General features: G+C 48.1%; 1 protein-coding gene across 2 annotated transcripts in view; it reads left to right on the top strand.

Annotated features, from left to right (window-relative positions):
* AXIN1 (axin 1) overlaps positions 1–15,058 on the top strand; it is a 76,650-nt gene that overhangs the window by 48,770 nt on the left and 12,822 nt on the right. For both annotated transcript variants that reach the window (XM_055708890.1, XM_055708889.1), the window contains exons 4-6: positions 135–231; positions 7,986–8,123; positions 13,449–14,002. In XM_055708890.1, coding sequence (XP_055564865.1) covers positions 135–231; positions 7,986–8,123; positions 13,449–14,002 — 789 coding nt within the window. The remainder of the gene's footprint in view (positions 1–134; positions 232–7,985; positions 8,124–13,448; positions 14,003–15,058) is intronic.

Genomic DNA, 15,058 nt, shown 5'->3' with positions numbered 1-15,058 from the left:
CCCTGGGCGTGCAAAGCCTTTCTCAAACGTAAAGGTGTTTCCTACCTGCCACTCTGCAGCAGTGAGACTTAAATGAGCATTATGTATCAGAGAAAGGCACTAAAGCAGAGCATGTTGTTGTTTTATTCCGGCAGAGATGGGATCCCACCGTACAGGCTCCGAAAGCAGCATCGCAGAGAGATGCAAGAAAGTGCCAAAGCAAATGGACGTGTGCCACTACCTCACATTCCTGTAAGTAGCATTGTCTCCTTCCCCAGAGATAAATATGCAGAACATGTGAGAGCTCTAGCGTACAGTTGCTCTTGCTTGCTTGAGTGTAACCCCCCTTAGCGCTGTATTCAGTTGGGGCTGTTTTATGATGGAAACACAGCATGCTAAGAAAGGGCTTGGTAGCCTTCTGCCAAACTCATCATCCAGGACTGCCTAAAGCACATAATTTTTCTTAACCATTCAGTCAGCAGCCAGTTGTTTCTCCCAGATGAGATTGGGAGCACTGGCAAGCAGATGATGTGCCCTTGGGTGAGCTGGAGGTGTTTGTGGAAGGTGTAGGAGGTCGCTGGACATGATGTAGCTCTCAGCTAAGGTCAGCTGGGGAGAAATGCAACAGTATTTCTGCACTGGGCAGCCAAAGGGAGCTGTAACCTGTTCTCAAGGACTCAGCAAAGCCCGCCTGGGGATGCAAGGCAGGAGAGCAAAGAAAGCGCAGGCTTAAGTATTTCATTTGCCTGATACTGTCTCCCCAGTTGCTCCAGGTAAGCAAACAGCTTTGGGAAGATGAGCATAATTGTTAGGGCTCTGCAGCACCATCTGCAGCTCCGCTTATTATTATTTTCTTTTTGTGAGCAGTTACAGGTGACATTTAATATCTAGCGGGGAAAAAAGGTGCTTCTTTCCCCTTTGGACAGCTGGACTCCAGCACAAATCAAATAGGGAGAAAAAAAGCCTCCATCTGCTTTTTCCAGAAGTGCCTTCAAACTTGACGCAGCTGTTCTCATCCTGCCTGCTCAAAGCAGCACAATACCAGCAGAAATACACCCTTGTTTTAATCTGATTTTTTAAAAAAAAATCACCACTCTTTGTTTTGCCTTTTAAATTAGATTATTTTCCTTAGATTTAAGAGGGTCTCCTGTGCTTTGATCACTGGGTTGACAATAAAAGCCCTGGCTGCAGACTCTCACTAGCCATCCTTGCTCAGTCACCTCTCTTTTCACACAGTTGCTTTCACAGTGTGGTCGCTGTTGAAAAGGCTGGCTGGGTGCCTTTTTATTTCACTTGATGCCGTTTTTACTGTAAGCGTGGCTTTGTTAGAGTTGGAGTTTGAAAGCCTGGCCTTTATTTTTTGTTGTTGTTGTTGTTGCTGTTCCCCAACAGTGGGAACTACTGAGTGAATATTCTCTGACTTCAAAGCTTGTCAGTGGCTTTACCTTTTGGATAAAAATAATAGTGGCTTTCTGTTGATCTTGCGCACTGGCAATGCCTCGATGAACTGCAGGTTATAAACTCAAGAGTATGGAGCATTAAATATGTATAGTGAGCTCTGCTTTAACGAACTTCCATCTGCCAAACATTTCTTTTGTTGAACTGAATAAGTGTCATTCCAGCAGCAGTTCCTTGCAGGCTAATTAGTTTTACTTAGCATTAAATTTTATCGACCTTTTTGGAAACCAGTTAAAAAAAGGGGGGGAGGAGGGGGGGAACAAGGTTTAAATTGGCCACCTGCTGCTTATAATTTTTTATATTATCCTATTTATCTACACGGTCTTGTAGAATTACATATTCCTCCTAAACTACAGACAAGACGCTTCACAAGGATTTTCCTGTGAAACAGCCACTGTTCCCATTAGGTTCTGTGCTGTAATTTTAACTCCCAGGGAAAAAGGCATCTTGACGCCTGTTTATATGGGAGCAGAGGACTGAGAAGTTGAGTTAGTTCTAGTCTTTCTCCAGGGAATAAAAGTTTAGTTCAGACACTCTGGCACCTCCTGCCAGCCAATTACTGACACAGAATTGGCATCGACTTCAGAGAGGCACTGCTCTGCTCTCGCTTATCAATCAGCCAAGAAAGGAGAAGGTAATTAGACAATATGTTTTGACAACACCAGTGTAAAATGTTATAAAGTTAGTCTTTTAAAATCACCTCTAACTGCACACTTGCTGAATTAAACGTCCCCAATTAGCAAGGAGCCATGCAAATGTTTCTTCAAGTGTTGCTTTCCAAAGCTGGTGATTAGGCTATCTCGCAGCCCGTAGCTAAAGCGGTCTCCATCAGCCACCTGGGCCTGGTGGTTAGCATGCTTTTAAACATGTAGCAATGACGAAATTGCAACCTTTGAGTGAAGGGCTTTATGGACTCATATCTAACGAGTGTAGCCAGAGTCCATACTGATAGTGCTTGCAGAATGCATGGCATGTTTTCCTAGTGATAGTAGAGAACCTCCTACTTCCGAAAAGCCATTTCAGAAGTCCTTTAGAGACCTTACTGTTCCCTTACAAATGAGTTATGGAGCTATTACTCAAAATTCTGAAAGAACTTACATTGCTTTTAATAGCAGCACTTTTAGTTAGGTCCAGGAGCTATAAACTGTAGTGATTATATGTTCACAGGAGACAGCCCGCTAGTTTCAACAGCCATGCTGCCTCCAAATAATGAAGGCGTGTGCTGGTTTTGTAGGATGCCATGCCGTGCAGCAGGAGATCTTGGTATGTGAATGGCTGTGTTCTGCATCTTCCACACTTACAAACTCACCAGTGCTCTGAGTTTGGAAAAGCTGTGTTTTGTGAAATGGCGCTCTGCCCAGGAATGCAGTGGGTGAAGATCTCTAGCAAGCAACAAGACCTTTGTTTTGTGCCTCTGGCAAGAACCCATTACACAGCAAGTGAGTGTTGCTTTTCATGTGGTTTTCCATCTCTCTCTTGGATTCGAGCAGAGTCTTGGAGCACCAAGGAAGGAAAGAGCAAGCGAGTTCCCAAAGGAAGGGCGAAAGCCCAGAGAATGCAGGGCCATACCTGTGCTGTTGCACTGTTTTTACCGCAGCTTTCTCATTCATCCATTCTCAGGGGACAATGGGAGATGCTCCTTTTTCCCAGCAAATTCAGAAAAATCCAGCCTCAAGCATTAAGACTTGGGATTCCTCTTTTTGTTTGTTTAACTGCATAAAGAAGCCACTTTGTGATGTTCTTGCTGTAGCTTGATCATCGGGTGGGAGCTCTCCTGTCCTTCCCCACAATCAAGGATGCTGCGAGGTGGCTTCCGTAGTGTTCTTGAGTGGAACAGAAGATTCTGAGTGACCACTCGGCTGTGCTGTACAGGTGAGGAGCGTATAGGAGGAGCCCTGGTCTCGTGCTGCCTGGATAACTACAGCCAAATGAGCTTTCTGCTCCTGCGAGTTGGGAACCTGCTCAGGATTCCCATCAGCCATTTTATGCCATTTTCCTCAAATGCCTTGCAGCAGCGGGACTTCTTGCTAATCCCTGAATGCTGCTAAAGTGGATGCTGAGATCCAGCTATCCATGAGCTCTGCCACAAGTGTTTCTGGTATGGAAACACCATTTATCCTTTAAAAATGTATGTCACAGAGGAATCTGGGAAACTTGGAGGTTCAGAAGTTCTTTTCTCCTGGCTTCTCTAGCCTGCCATCTTCCTTTCATTTCCAAGATTGACTTGTGATCTAACATCAGCCACTCAGGCATCAAACCTCCTGTAGAAAAGGGAGATTTGGCCCAGTCAGATCTGTCAGAAATGGTTCAGCCCAACCCGTGGATCCCTGGGGCCGGTTAGAGACCTCTACCCAGTGATAACCTTGGAAAACTTCCTGTTTCAGCTTAGAGCAGCTGAGATTTATTCTTCCCAAGGGGAACCTGCAAACCGCAACGAGATTCTTCCCTTTCAGCCTTTTCATGTGTAGATCATAGCAAAACCACACATTTACGATGCCAGTGTGTTCTGATCTGCAGCTTATTCCTCAGACCTCAGTTTCTCAGGGAAGGTAAAATCCATCAAAACCCAAGACTTGCATCTGCCTCATGGAACAAAATCCATGCAACTCCCATGCAGTCAGGTCCAAGAAAAAGAGAAAACGTGGTAGCAAGTGCTAAGTGGAACTACTGAAGAGCTTGTGTATCTTGCATGTTCTTAGCAGGCTGCTCCTTCCCAAAGGTACCAGACCTTCAACCACTTCACATGTCAAGGGCAATGTTGTGGTGATAGGTACCCCAAGAAATCCTTCCTTACATCTGTCACTAGGAAAGATTGCTCCATCCAGACCAGTTTAAGCAATTTTTTTCATGCCAACCCATCTGGCATTCAGCCTCCCATCTGTTGTCCTCTGCAGCCTCCCCAGCCCAGTTCGGTTTGGTTCTGGACAGACCCATCTGAACTAGTGACATTAAGTAAAAGTAGATAGATAATTAAATAAAACATTAGCTAAAACAGCTGCAGATAAAACAATTCTTTAAAATGAAGTGCTTCCTTTCTGAATTGTTGACCCAGAATGTCCAGAGATCTCATTCTGGTCCAGACCTGAAGGGCTGAATCCTCAAAAACCAGCCAGCTCTCGGAGAGTGCTGCACTCTTTACTTGGAACAAAAGCATTTGGAGCCCTTCTGATTTCAGAACAATAAACAGCTTATTTACAACTCCCTTGGCAGGGCTCTGTAAGCCCATGGGAAGCCGGGCACAGGTTCGAAATCCTGAAGCCCTGAAGGATCCTCCTCTGGGCACAGGCTCAGCCTGGCTGGTTTTTGATGGAGCATGTCTTTCCTTCCGAAGTCAGGCCTGTCATTTGATAAAAGGTTCAAACACTTCGTTGTTGTAAGTCTTGTGAGCCAGGTCAATGCAGTCCATGTTTGCTGTCCAGGGAGATAGAAAGAGCCCTCTGCAGTTATCTGTATTGTTTCAGCACAGGGAATTTGCATTCGTTACTCTACAATGCTATTAGTTTTGGGGAAGTCTGAGTAGCTCATCCTTTGAGCTAGGAATAAAGTCAGACCCATGGCGATGTCCAGAGCATCATCCTGCTTGCCCACCTTTTGTGAGTCACCACTATGGGTATCCCACCAGGACAACGTACAACTGGTATCCATGGGGTGAAGTGAGGTTTACTTCAGTCACATTGAACTTGGATGGTCAGGGAGACCTTTGCAGAGATGGCTTCGCAGGGGAGATCTGCATCTTGCACCCTCAGACAGGCTGCTGAGGACCTCTGCAAGCTGTTTTGCAGAGTGGAAAGCTCCAAGGGCAGGGCAATGGGTTTTGCACGTACAGCTGTTTATCAAAGAGAGAGGAAAACAAATTCATCCTAAAGATTCATGGGTTCGATTATTCTCATTTCTGTAGTTGAGCTTCAGTCACCTTCAGACTTTGAGAGACTGGATAAACATGCTGAAGTATTAGTTGTAAAAGACCAAAATCATAGTCTCTTGAGTTCCCTGGATACAGCAAGTGACCCTGAATGTCTTCAGATCCTCGTCAGAGACGGAGTTCTGGTCCATAAGCATTGCTTGGCCTGGAGGGAACCACCTCATTGTAACAGAACTCGAACATGCAGGTTAGGAAGCTTCAGCCTTTGCACCCACTGCTGCTGGGGGCTTGGGAGAGGCTGATGGAGGATGCTGCATTGCATCAAAGGCTATGAAAATCAAGGGAAATTTTTTCCCAGTTCTGCTTTTCTATGCAAGCCGCTGTGGTAACTGCAATGGGGAGACCCGAGACTGTAACTGCTGAGCACTGAGCTGCATCTCATTAGGCTCATTAAATTTATAACGGAGCAGGTCTTGGTGCTGTTGTCGTATAAACAACCGCAGGGAGAGTTGGCATGTCTGACGTGGCAGAGGGAGTGAACACATCACTCGACGGGTTGTGACTTGTCCAGCAAGAGAGAGATTTCCCTCCTTGGGAATTGCTGCCTCTGCCTCACGAGATGGTTGGTGATGATCATGCATTTGGGGTTTCTGATGAAAGCAGACTCTCTTAGCCAGAAATGCTCCCCCAGGCTACGCAGGGGGAATGGGGAAACAGCATTTGGATCCTAGAAGCTCCTCAGGGAGTAACAGACCAGCGACCAGCTCTGCCACATCTTCCCCCACGGTGGACCATGTCTGGGGCCCGTTTCTGGGCAGCACAAGGTCAAGGCACTGGGACAAAGCATGCTGCTTTGGCCCTTGTGCCAGTATTTCAAGACTAAATGTCGTTTTTCTTGATGAAAATCTTTTTCTGCAGTGTTTCTTTTAAATACAGGCCATTGATTTGCAGGGCAGGAGGTCATGGTGGCAGCAAAGATTTTGTCATCCCAGGGTGGGAGCCATGTGGTAGCTCCCACGTGTTATGCCTTCTCCAGCGGCTGCATCCCTGGATGAAGGGGATGGTTTGTTGGGGCTGTCCCCAGCTCGGATGGGTCAGTCCTGCCTGGGACAGCTTTAGGTGGAGCTGTTGGCCCTCTGCTTGTCACGGAAAACAAGTGGTAGAGCAGGTAGTCCTTTTTACCTGCAAAGCCACATCATGTCCACAGACGTCCCCAGGGAGGCTGCAGCCCAGCACCATCCAGGGTGGAAGAGAAGCTGACAGCAGCGAGTGCTGGAATTGAGATTTGCTGGCAGGGTTGGCTGGCTCCTGCTCTAAGCAAACAAAACGACCAGTGATTTAACTGAGACCTCTGTAACCCAACTTGGGTGTCTTGAAAGATGTCTTCAGCTTCTTGGGGCCATCAGTAGAATACTTGCTGCCTCTGGTTTTCTTCACCTGCCTTCCACTCAGCAGCTGGCAGAGAGAGAAAAAACAGTATGATTTGCATACTTTTGTTAGGTTTTGAGGCAAAGTGTTATTTTAGGCTTCTGCATTGATCTTTTGGCTGGTCTGGGATAAATTCAGGTGGTCCCTCATCCTCCTTTAAAGATTTCAAGCTTGATGTCTACTTCTGGTGCTGCATTTGTTCTTTTGCTATGAATTATCTCATGTCTTCACATTTAATTTTATCTCTGGTCCTATACAGTGTAAATTTCTCTCATGTTGGTATTGAAATATTTGAATGCAGGTTTTTATACTGGTGAATTTTCCATATATTTTTCCTCCAAATTAAATTTTTATCTCTGCTGCGTCATATTTTTTTTTCTATTATTTTAACAAAATAATGCGGAACAGATGAAAATGAGGGGAAAAATACTGCAGCTGATAGCTTTATACTTCACTACACAAAGTTCTTATCCCAGAGCTCAGGAATTTAGGGACAAAGTAACTCAATGTAAGGAACCAAGGATGCCCTTGAATTTCCATAAATATTCGCTTGTTCACTCGGAGCAAGGAGAAAAATAGTATCTTTGCGCTTGTAAGGTTGCTGTGTCAATGAAGCAAACAGAGGATTGTTGCATGACTCTTGAAGAGCCAAGATGCGATCCTGCAGGATCCTCTGGTAAGAGAGGATGCTTTGTGGAAATCATGGCAAAAGATGGAGGGAGGTAAGATGTCCTGGAGGTGACAGGATTTCCACTCTTTTCTCTGGGCTCTGGGCTAGATTGGCAGAGATTGACCAGCACATACTAATCCACCGGGGGTGAGCTGAATAAGTGTGCGTAAGAGTCCTCTTTTTTTATCAAAGTGAAAACATCACTACTATAAGCACGATTTTTGAGAAGTTCATCTGTACATCCATTTCCCACCCTTTGAGACTAGGATATTCCTGTTGACTGTACATGGGGAGTAAACAAGCACATCCATGCCGAAGAGGAGTTTGGTACTGAAAGAGCTTTTGAATTGTGGCTCCAGAAAACCGTTCCATTACATGAGGTGATGTGCAAAGCTGGTGGCAGGTGGGGAGCTTGGTGGGGGCTCAGCTTCTAACTCCCCAGTCCTAGGCGGCACCTCTGCATCTGCCATCCTGTCTTCCCTCAGCTCTCTACCAGAACGACTGGCATTTCAGTTATCAAATCCTCCAGAGTAAATATGTGATTTTTTCATGCACCTTTTGCTAACCCCTGGTGTGTTCTTCCTCCAGCGTACATACCGAATGCCAAAGGATATCCACGTTGAACCAGAGAAGTTTGCTGCAGAACTGATCAATCGTTTGGAGGAAGTACAAAAGGAACGTGAAGCAGAGGAGAAACTGGAGGAGCGCCTTAAACGTGTTCGAGCGGTTAGTAACCTCTTTACCTCTACCAGCCTGGGAGACTGTCTGCGTACTGTACACCACAGGGAGCTTTCAGCTGCTGTGGAAGCAACTGGGGCGACCACTTCCTGCTCCAACAGCCATGGTTATCACTTGCAAAGGGGCTTCTGGAGGCTCCCATTGCCCCAGGAGCTTCCACGGTGCTGTTTCCCCATCCATGCAGGGCTCTGTGAGCTCCAGCACTCCCTCCCTGCTGTAAGATACCAGCCATGGCACAGCAGTGCCCGCTTCTGCCACCAGTTAGGGGCTGTGGATGCTCTGTCTCGTCTTCTTCAGCACCCTTGCTCGCCTGAGAGCAATCCCTTCTGTGCAAGGATGGGGACTATGTCACAGGAATTCTCCCTCCGCTGTGGGGTTTTGTGTGATCCCCATTTCCTCTACAAATTGTAGCCAGGTGGCAGGTGATGTTATTGTTGGAGGTGTTTGTGTCTGCTATCAGGCCATTCCTACCACAACCAAAAGGGTTCTCCCCATCAGTGCCTAGCACATCCCTAGAAAACGTGGAACTGATCAGGTGTAGTATCCAAGAACCCTCTCCTGAGCAGAAAAACACACTGACTCCACATGGGTGGCTGGGGAGACGCAGCCCATGGCATGCTGTGAGCCCTGGTACCACTGGGGCCCTTCAGAGCTCGAGGACTTTGTAGATGAACCAAGGAAAGCGTGCAAGGCCTTTAGCTCCACCACAAGCTCCAAAAGGTAGATAGTGATGTATTGGTCATCTAATATTACCTGTGTGAGCCACCCTGTTCAGCAGCATTCGCACCGTATCTTTTCTTCTGAGATACTGCATCTCATGGGTACCTGTCCATCTTGTGCTGGGGCTATAGGAGAGTGTTCAGAGGACACCACAGTGTTACGGAACCTTGCCAATGTCAGTGTAACTACAGCCCTGTGTGAAGAAATTACGGGTCTCTGCTGTTAATAGCTGCTGTGGCCCTGAGGCAAAGGCTCTGTGCTTAGTAACCCACAGCTCTCCCTTCAAGCAGAGGTATCGGTGCCTGGCTTGGCTAGCTCTGTGCTTTCAGAGGAGCCGAGTCTCTGGGGCTCCGGGGCAGACCCTGCAGCCCCGCTAGAGTAGTTTTAAATGTTCATCTAGTAGCTCTTTAAACAGAAAAGAGCTGTAAGTTGTCATATTCGCTTTGAATCACATCTGCATTTCAAATGCAGAGAAGTGAGGAAGGCAGAAGGATCTGTAAGGTTTCCTCCAGCTCCAAGCGTTTTCCAGCAAACTCCCTGCACCTCTGCATCCAGCATCCAGCCAGAAAAGGCCACTGAGGTGCTTTTGTGATTAGATTCCTGTTGTACTGGAATTTCTCTGGTTTTATCTGGTACCTATTGCTTTCTAAACAAAGCCAATGTAACTTGCAGCATTTTCTGCTAACATGGTCCTAGAGCACTCTTCTTCCTCCTCCTCCTCCTTCTCCCCCCTCCGTGGCTCTGTTGCAGCCCCCTCCTGTACCAGGCTACATTATGCCAGCCCTCTGCCTCCTTGAAGAAGCTGCCAGTAGCAATACCATAAAATCAGCAAATACCTATGTGCCAGAGAATAAATTTAAGTCTGTTTAAACACATTTTTGTGTGACTTAATCTATTTTTAAGCCCAGGACTCCCACTAATGCTATATATTAAACCTCTTTGCTGTCTCCAGAATGTACTTCATTGACTGTCTGGCATCTGGCATTAGCCATTCAGGAAAACTCAGAGTAAGCAATTGTAGCTTTTTTAGGTCAGCACTTGAGGTGCAGGAGCTGCTGGTATCAGCAAGAGGAGACCTTGAATCCTGATAGATCCCAGGGTTTTTTCCTTTGACCTGAACACGAGGACTTACAGGGTAACCTCTTACCGGGTCTGCATGGCTCGCTGAACAACAGCACAGGGAAAGCCATGAGCGTTAGTCACACTGGGCAGTTATCAGCTTAGCAGAGAAGCTGCAAGTATTTTGCAAAAGCTAGGAAAAAAGAATTTTTCTCCCCCATAGTGAGCTGCCTGCAGGTTCCCTTTCAAAGCCACATCATGCAGTAACATCGAGAAGAGGCATTTGATTTAAAGCCAAATGCCTGTTACTGAAAAGACTGTTAGGATTTCTGTTTTTCAAAAAAGACAAACTCTGAATTCATTAATTATTCTGAGCAGCATGGGAGAGTATTAAGAGGATATGCCCGCCTCTTTATTACTTTTTGAGTTGCTTCAGCCTCATGTCCATGCATGGAAGCTGCAGTATCGTATCGTACAGGTCAGTATCGTATCGTACAGATCACTGTGTCTTTGTCTGAACCAAGTGAATTGAAAATAAGCCAGGAGAAGAAGCCACCGCTGAGATTCTCACTATTTGAATATAAAACATTGCCTAGAGAGGGAAGTGATTTGCATGATGATCGAAAACACATTCATGGTTAGGTGAGCTATTTTGCCCTACCAACCAGCAGCTGCCTGATGGGTGGGACTGGGAGAAGGCAGAGGAGGAGGTTTGCAGCAGGGTATCACTTGCCCGTAGCTCATCAGTACAGATCTCAGCCTCCTGACTCAAAGGGAAGGGCACCCCCAGCCTTGTTGGAGAGTAAAAATAGCTCAGTAGACAGTCAGCAAAGTTGAAGTCTGCATGCTTCTAACTGCCGCTGCCTTTGGGAGCTGATGGAAGAGATTTCTGACAATATTATGTCAACAAAGCACCATCTAGTGGTTATGGCACCCGGGGCTTCCCCGCCTGGCGAGAGGCTGCACACGCCGCCAAGCTTAGCCCAGCAAAGCTCAGCTCACCGCGGCGAGATGCTGGGACGTGGCTCCAGAGCTTACACCATCCCTGTGCCCAGGAAAGTGGAGGAGGCTGCTCCCGGGCCCGCAGGTTTCTCTGGTGTACAGCACTGCAGTTACTGCTTCTTGCCTGTGCCTCCCTGATCATGTCCTTGTCTTGTCTTCCCTTTCTTCTGCCTGTGCCAGCCATAGGCAGTGCAAGGGTGCCCGATGGGCGGAGGGATGCAGGTTAGGCAGCGTGCTTGTGCAAGCTGGGTGCGGGCAGGTTTGGGTGGGAGGGAGGGATAAACTGTGATCGGGCAACTCGGGCAAGGAGCACCTCGCAACGCACCGGTGCATGTGGCTGAGCCAAGGCTTGACTGCCGTATCCGAAGTCCCACATTACGGTCCCAGTTTGGGCTGCCCCAGCCTTGTGCCATATATTGTTTTTTTCACTGTAGACTGGGCACGGGCAAAGATTCAGCAGAACTGGTGTCTGCAGCCTTGACTCGAACCTTTGCTCTGCTCAAGGAGAGAGGGCAGCTTGGGGTAGGCACCCCAGTTCCATCGTTTGCTGCCTTTTTCTCACTGTTGGGGCTTTCCTACCTGGTACAAGCCTGAGACCAGTGCTAGGGGATGGGAAGCCAGCTGAGGACCTGCCTGGGGTTGCAATCTCCTGCTTAGTGACATAGAGGAGCTGAGGCAAACTGAAAGAGAGCCAGTGTATCCCTATCCTTCCCTTAGCCCACCCTGATCTCAGTCTTGGAGCAAAGCAAAGTACCAGGTCCCAGTTTTCTGCAAAATGGAGATCCAGGCAGCCAGAGGGTTTCCCAGATCTCAGGCACCTGTTTGGCTGAACCACCCCAGGCTGTCACTCTCATGCCACCCTGCTCCAGTGTGACAGCACTGCCGGAGCTCTGGGCTCCGAGCAGAAAGGACACGCTGCCATTCCTCAGAGATCTGTGCTAGGGTCAGGTCTTCTCCTGCACATTAGTTGGCGTTTAAAGCCAAGAGTTTTCCAGAAAGTAGGTACCAGCTCTAAAAGCCTCACAAGTGCTGAGCGTATCATTGGGTTTTCATGAACTGCTAATAAATGCTTACCCCGGTGGCAGGGGTTTGGTCAGCACACGCTTCATCTTTTCTTGTCCCTGACCTGGGTGCCCAGGGATGGCAGTTGGCAGGCCGCAGCGTTGTGGCTGTAGATGAAAGGTGCCTCTGAAGTTCTTCAAAGCAATTTGGTAGAAAGTGGTGTGGTGGGCCCTCCAGATGTGGGCATCATGTCACACCCCCAGGCTTGCAGCGCCCACGCCCTTGGCACTTCCAAAGCCTGGCATTGTCCCTGCTTCAGCTTTAAACCCCCAGGTGTGACACTGGGAGGAAGTCTGTTATTTGCTTTCTTGCTGTGTGGTTGGCAGCTGCAACTTTGAAGCTGGTTAGCAAGTGATGGATGATGACATCTGACAGGCAAAGTTGATGGGAGTCAGTGTTTTCTAGCAGATGCGTTTTATCTGTGCTGCAACTGATTTCTTTACTGTGCCAAAGGAGGAAAAGAGAGCAGCATTAAAGGACTCAGTGGAATCCTACTTATGTAATTAAAAAAAAATAGGAAACCCGACTTCCAATAAAGAAACTTCATAAATATCTGAGTTTATGTTGGAGCGTAAAGTAGTTTGTCAACATCAAAACCGTGGCTGTCAGCATGGAGGAGTTTTGTTCTTCCTGGCAAGAACTTAAAGAGTCGCTAGCAGGGTGTCCTAGACCATTGTGAACTACAAGAACAAGCAGTTAGTTCCAACCCATTTCTTTATCTGCATGAAATGTTTCACTCCAGCCTTAGCATGCTCGAGAGAAATCGGTGTTTGATTTTCAAACCCATTTGTGCTGCTGTTGACTTTAAGTTGCTCCCTCCTGTTACAAGCCCGCTGTTGTCTTTGCCTTGCAAAATAGTCATTCAGGTGAGAACCAGGGGACTCAGGAACTGTTCGGCTGCATATCCTGTAGCTTCGGACTTTGTCTGATGGGTTTTGATGGTGCTTTACCAAATTCTCGCAGGAAGTCACAGGAATGGTGTGGTATGGTGTGTCTTGGCTGCTGGTTGTTACAGAACACCTTCAAGGGGCTTAGGGAGCGTTTGAATAAGGTTCTGCCCACTCATAAATCCGATTGAGTTGTTGCGCTAGTCAGAAAGCTGCATCTGTAAAGCCTGGTTGTGATGCGTGGGCTGCCTGTCAGAGGTTGCCTCAGTCTCTTTGGGTAATGCATGGAGACCCTTGCTAATGGTGGCTCAAAAAGCAGGTGCAGAGGCCTGAGCAGCTCTGCTCAGTAGCAGCAGGACTGCACAGGGTTGGGTTAGGAAGCTTTCTGCAGGAGGGTGGCACGGTCTGGGGCAGGTCTCCAGAGGGGCTGTGGATCTCCACCTTGAAGGGTTTCAAGATCTGGCTGGACTAAGGCAGGCCTGACTCAAGGGTTGGCAGCAGTCCTGCTGTGAGCAGGAGGTGGGACCAGGGACGCCTTTCACCACTCTGCTGTCATTCTCTGATTGTCCCCGGTTTCTTGCAGGAAGAAGAAGGTGAGGATGCAGATATCTCTTCTGGTCCCTCAGTCATTAGCCACAAGATGCCTTCCGCCCAAGCCTTTCATCACTTTGCTCCTCGTTACTCTGAGATGGGCTGTGCTGGGATGCAGATGAGAGATGCCCATGAAGAAAACCCGGAAAGCATCCTCGATGAACACGTACAACGCGTGATGAAAACACCGGGCTGCCAGTCTCCAGGACCTGGCCGCCACTCTCCTAAGCCACGGTCCCCAGAAAGTGGCCACTTAGGAAAGCTGTCAGGGACACTAGGAACAATTCCTCCAGGGCACGGCAAGCACGCAACAAAATCAGGAATGAAACTGGATGCAGCTAACTTATACCACCATAAACACATCTACCACCACATCCATCACCACAGCGTGATGAAACCAAAAGAGCAGATTGAGGCCGAGGCCACGCAGCGAGTGCAGAACAGCTTTGCTTGGAATGTAGATTCACATAACTATGCAACAAAGTCACGAAACTACACTGAAAACTTGGGCATGGCCCCTGTCCCCATGGACTCTTTAGGCTACAGGTGAGTCAAGGCGACACCCAACAGGAGTCCCAGAGCCGTGGCTTCTGTAGGACTTCTTCATAAACAGGCTGTAGCATTGGTGAAACAGTGGCTGAACCACATTTTCTTGTGAAAGTCTATGGTGGGACATGGTTTGGGGGCCTCCCACTGCTCTTCCCCTCCAGAAATAGATATGTCCCCTGATAACCCTTATAGACCCCTTTTCACTCTGAGATCTGGTGCTGAAAGACACCCTCTAACCTGGATTTTTAACGGCCTTGGTTGTAAAGTAGGTTTTCTGCTCCTTAAGGCAGTGGAGGTGTTTAGAAATTGCAGATGCCGGTCTACTTCCCCATGCCTCAGGAGCTGCTAAGTATAGGGTTGTGTCTCAGGGTCTGGGTGACAGAAACCAGTCCCCTAACGTGTTTGTGAGAGGACAAAACAGCCCTCCTTACTGCAAGGCCTAACCCATTCACCAGAAGGGCTCCTTTCTCTTCCTAACAAAACAACAGACACTGCGGTGTTGCCGTAGCATCCTGTCCCAAGGGGATGTTCTCTGGGGTAGTTAGTGCTCAGAAGAGACATTTTGCTGCCTTACGGGCTTTTGCCCATCTTTCCTTGGCTGTTTGAATTCCTCCATCCCCTCCCTGCTGAGGGGACAGGACGAAGCTCCTTCTCCACTGCTGTGGGTTTTGCTAGTGCTTTTACTGGATGACTGCAGAGGTGGCGGCGGAGCTCGGGGCTGTCTGGGGTGAGGGATGGTGATGCAGCAGCCACAGGGGAGGGCTGTGCTCGCCCTGAGCGTGGCTGGCTCCCCAGGGCTGTGGGTGCAGGTATGTTGCTTTGCAGCGTACCAGGGGTCTGATATTTAGTGAAGGCAGGAGGCTGGGTCTGCAGCAGGCAGGACCGGCGTTCAGAGCAGGGGGGCAGAATGCAGAGGCAGCTGAAGCAAACTGCTCTCCAGAGAGGGAGAATCACTTAAATCTGCCCAGTTTCCATAGGGAAAGGGCTGTTAGTGCTTCAACAGAGCATGAGCGTGACCATGCTGTGTCAAGCCAAAGCCCTGTCTAGATACAG

This window comes from Falco cherrug, chromosome 4 (assembly GCF_023634085.1).
Source record: "Falco cherrug isolate bFalChe1 chromosome 4, bFalChe1.pri, whole genome shotgun sequence".
Lineage (NCBI taxonomy): Eukaryota > Metazoa > Chordata > Aves > Falconiformes > Falconidae > Falco > Falco cherrug.
This window is presented reverse-complemented; position numbering and strand designations above follow the sequence as displayed.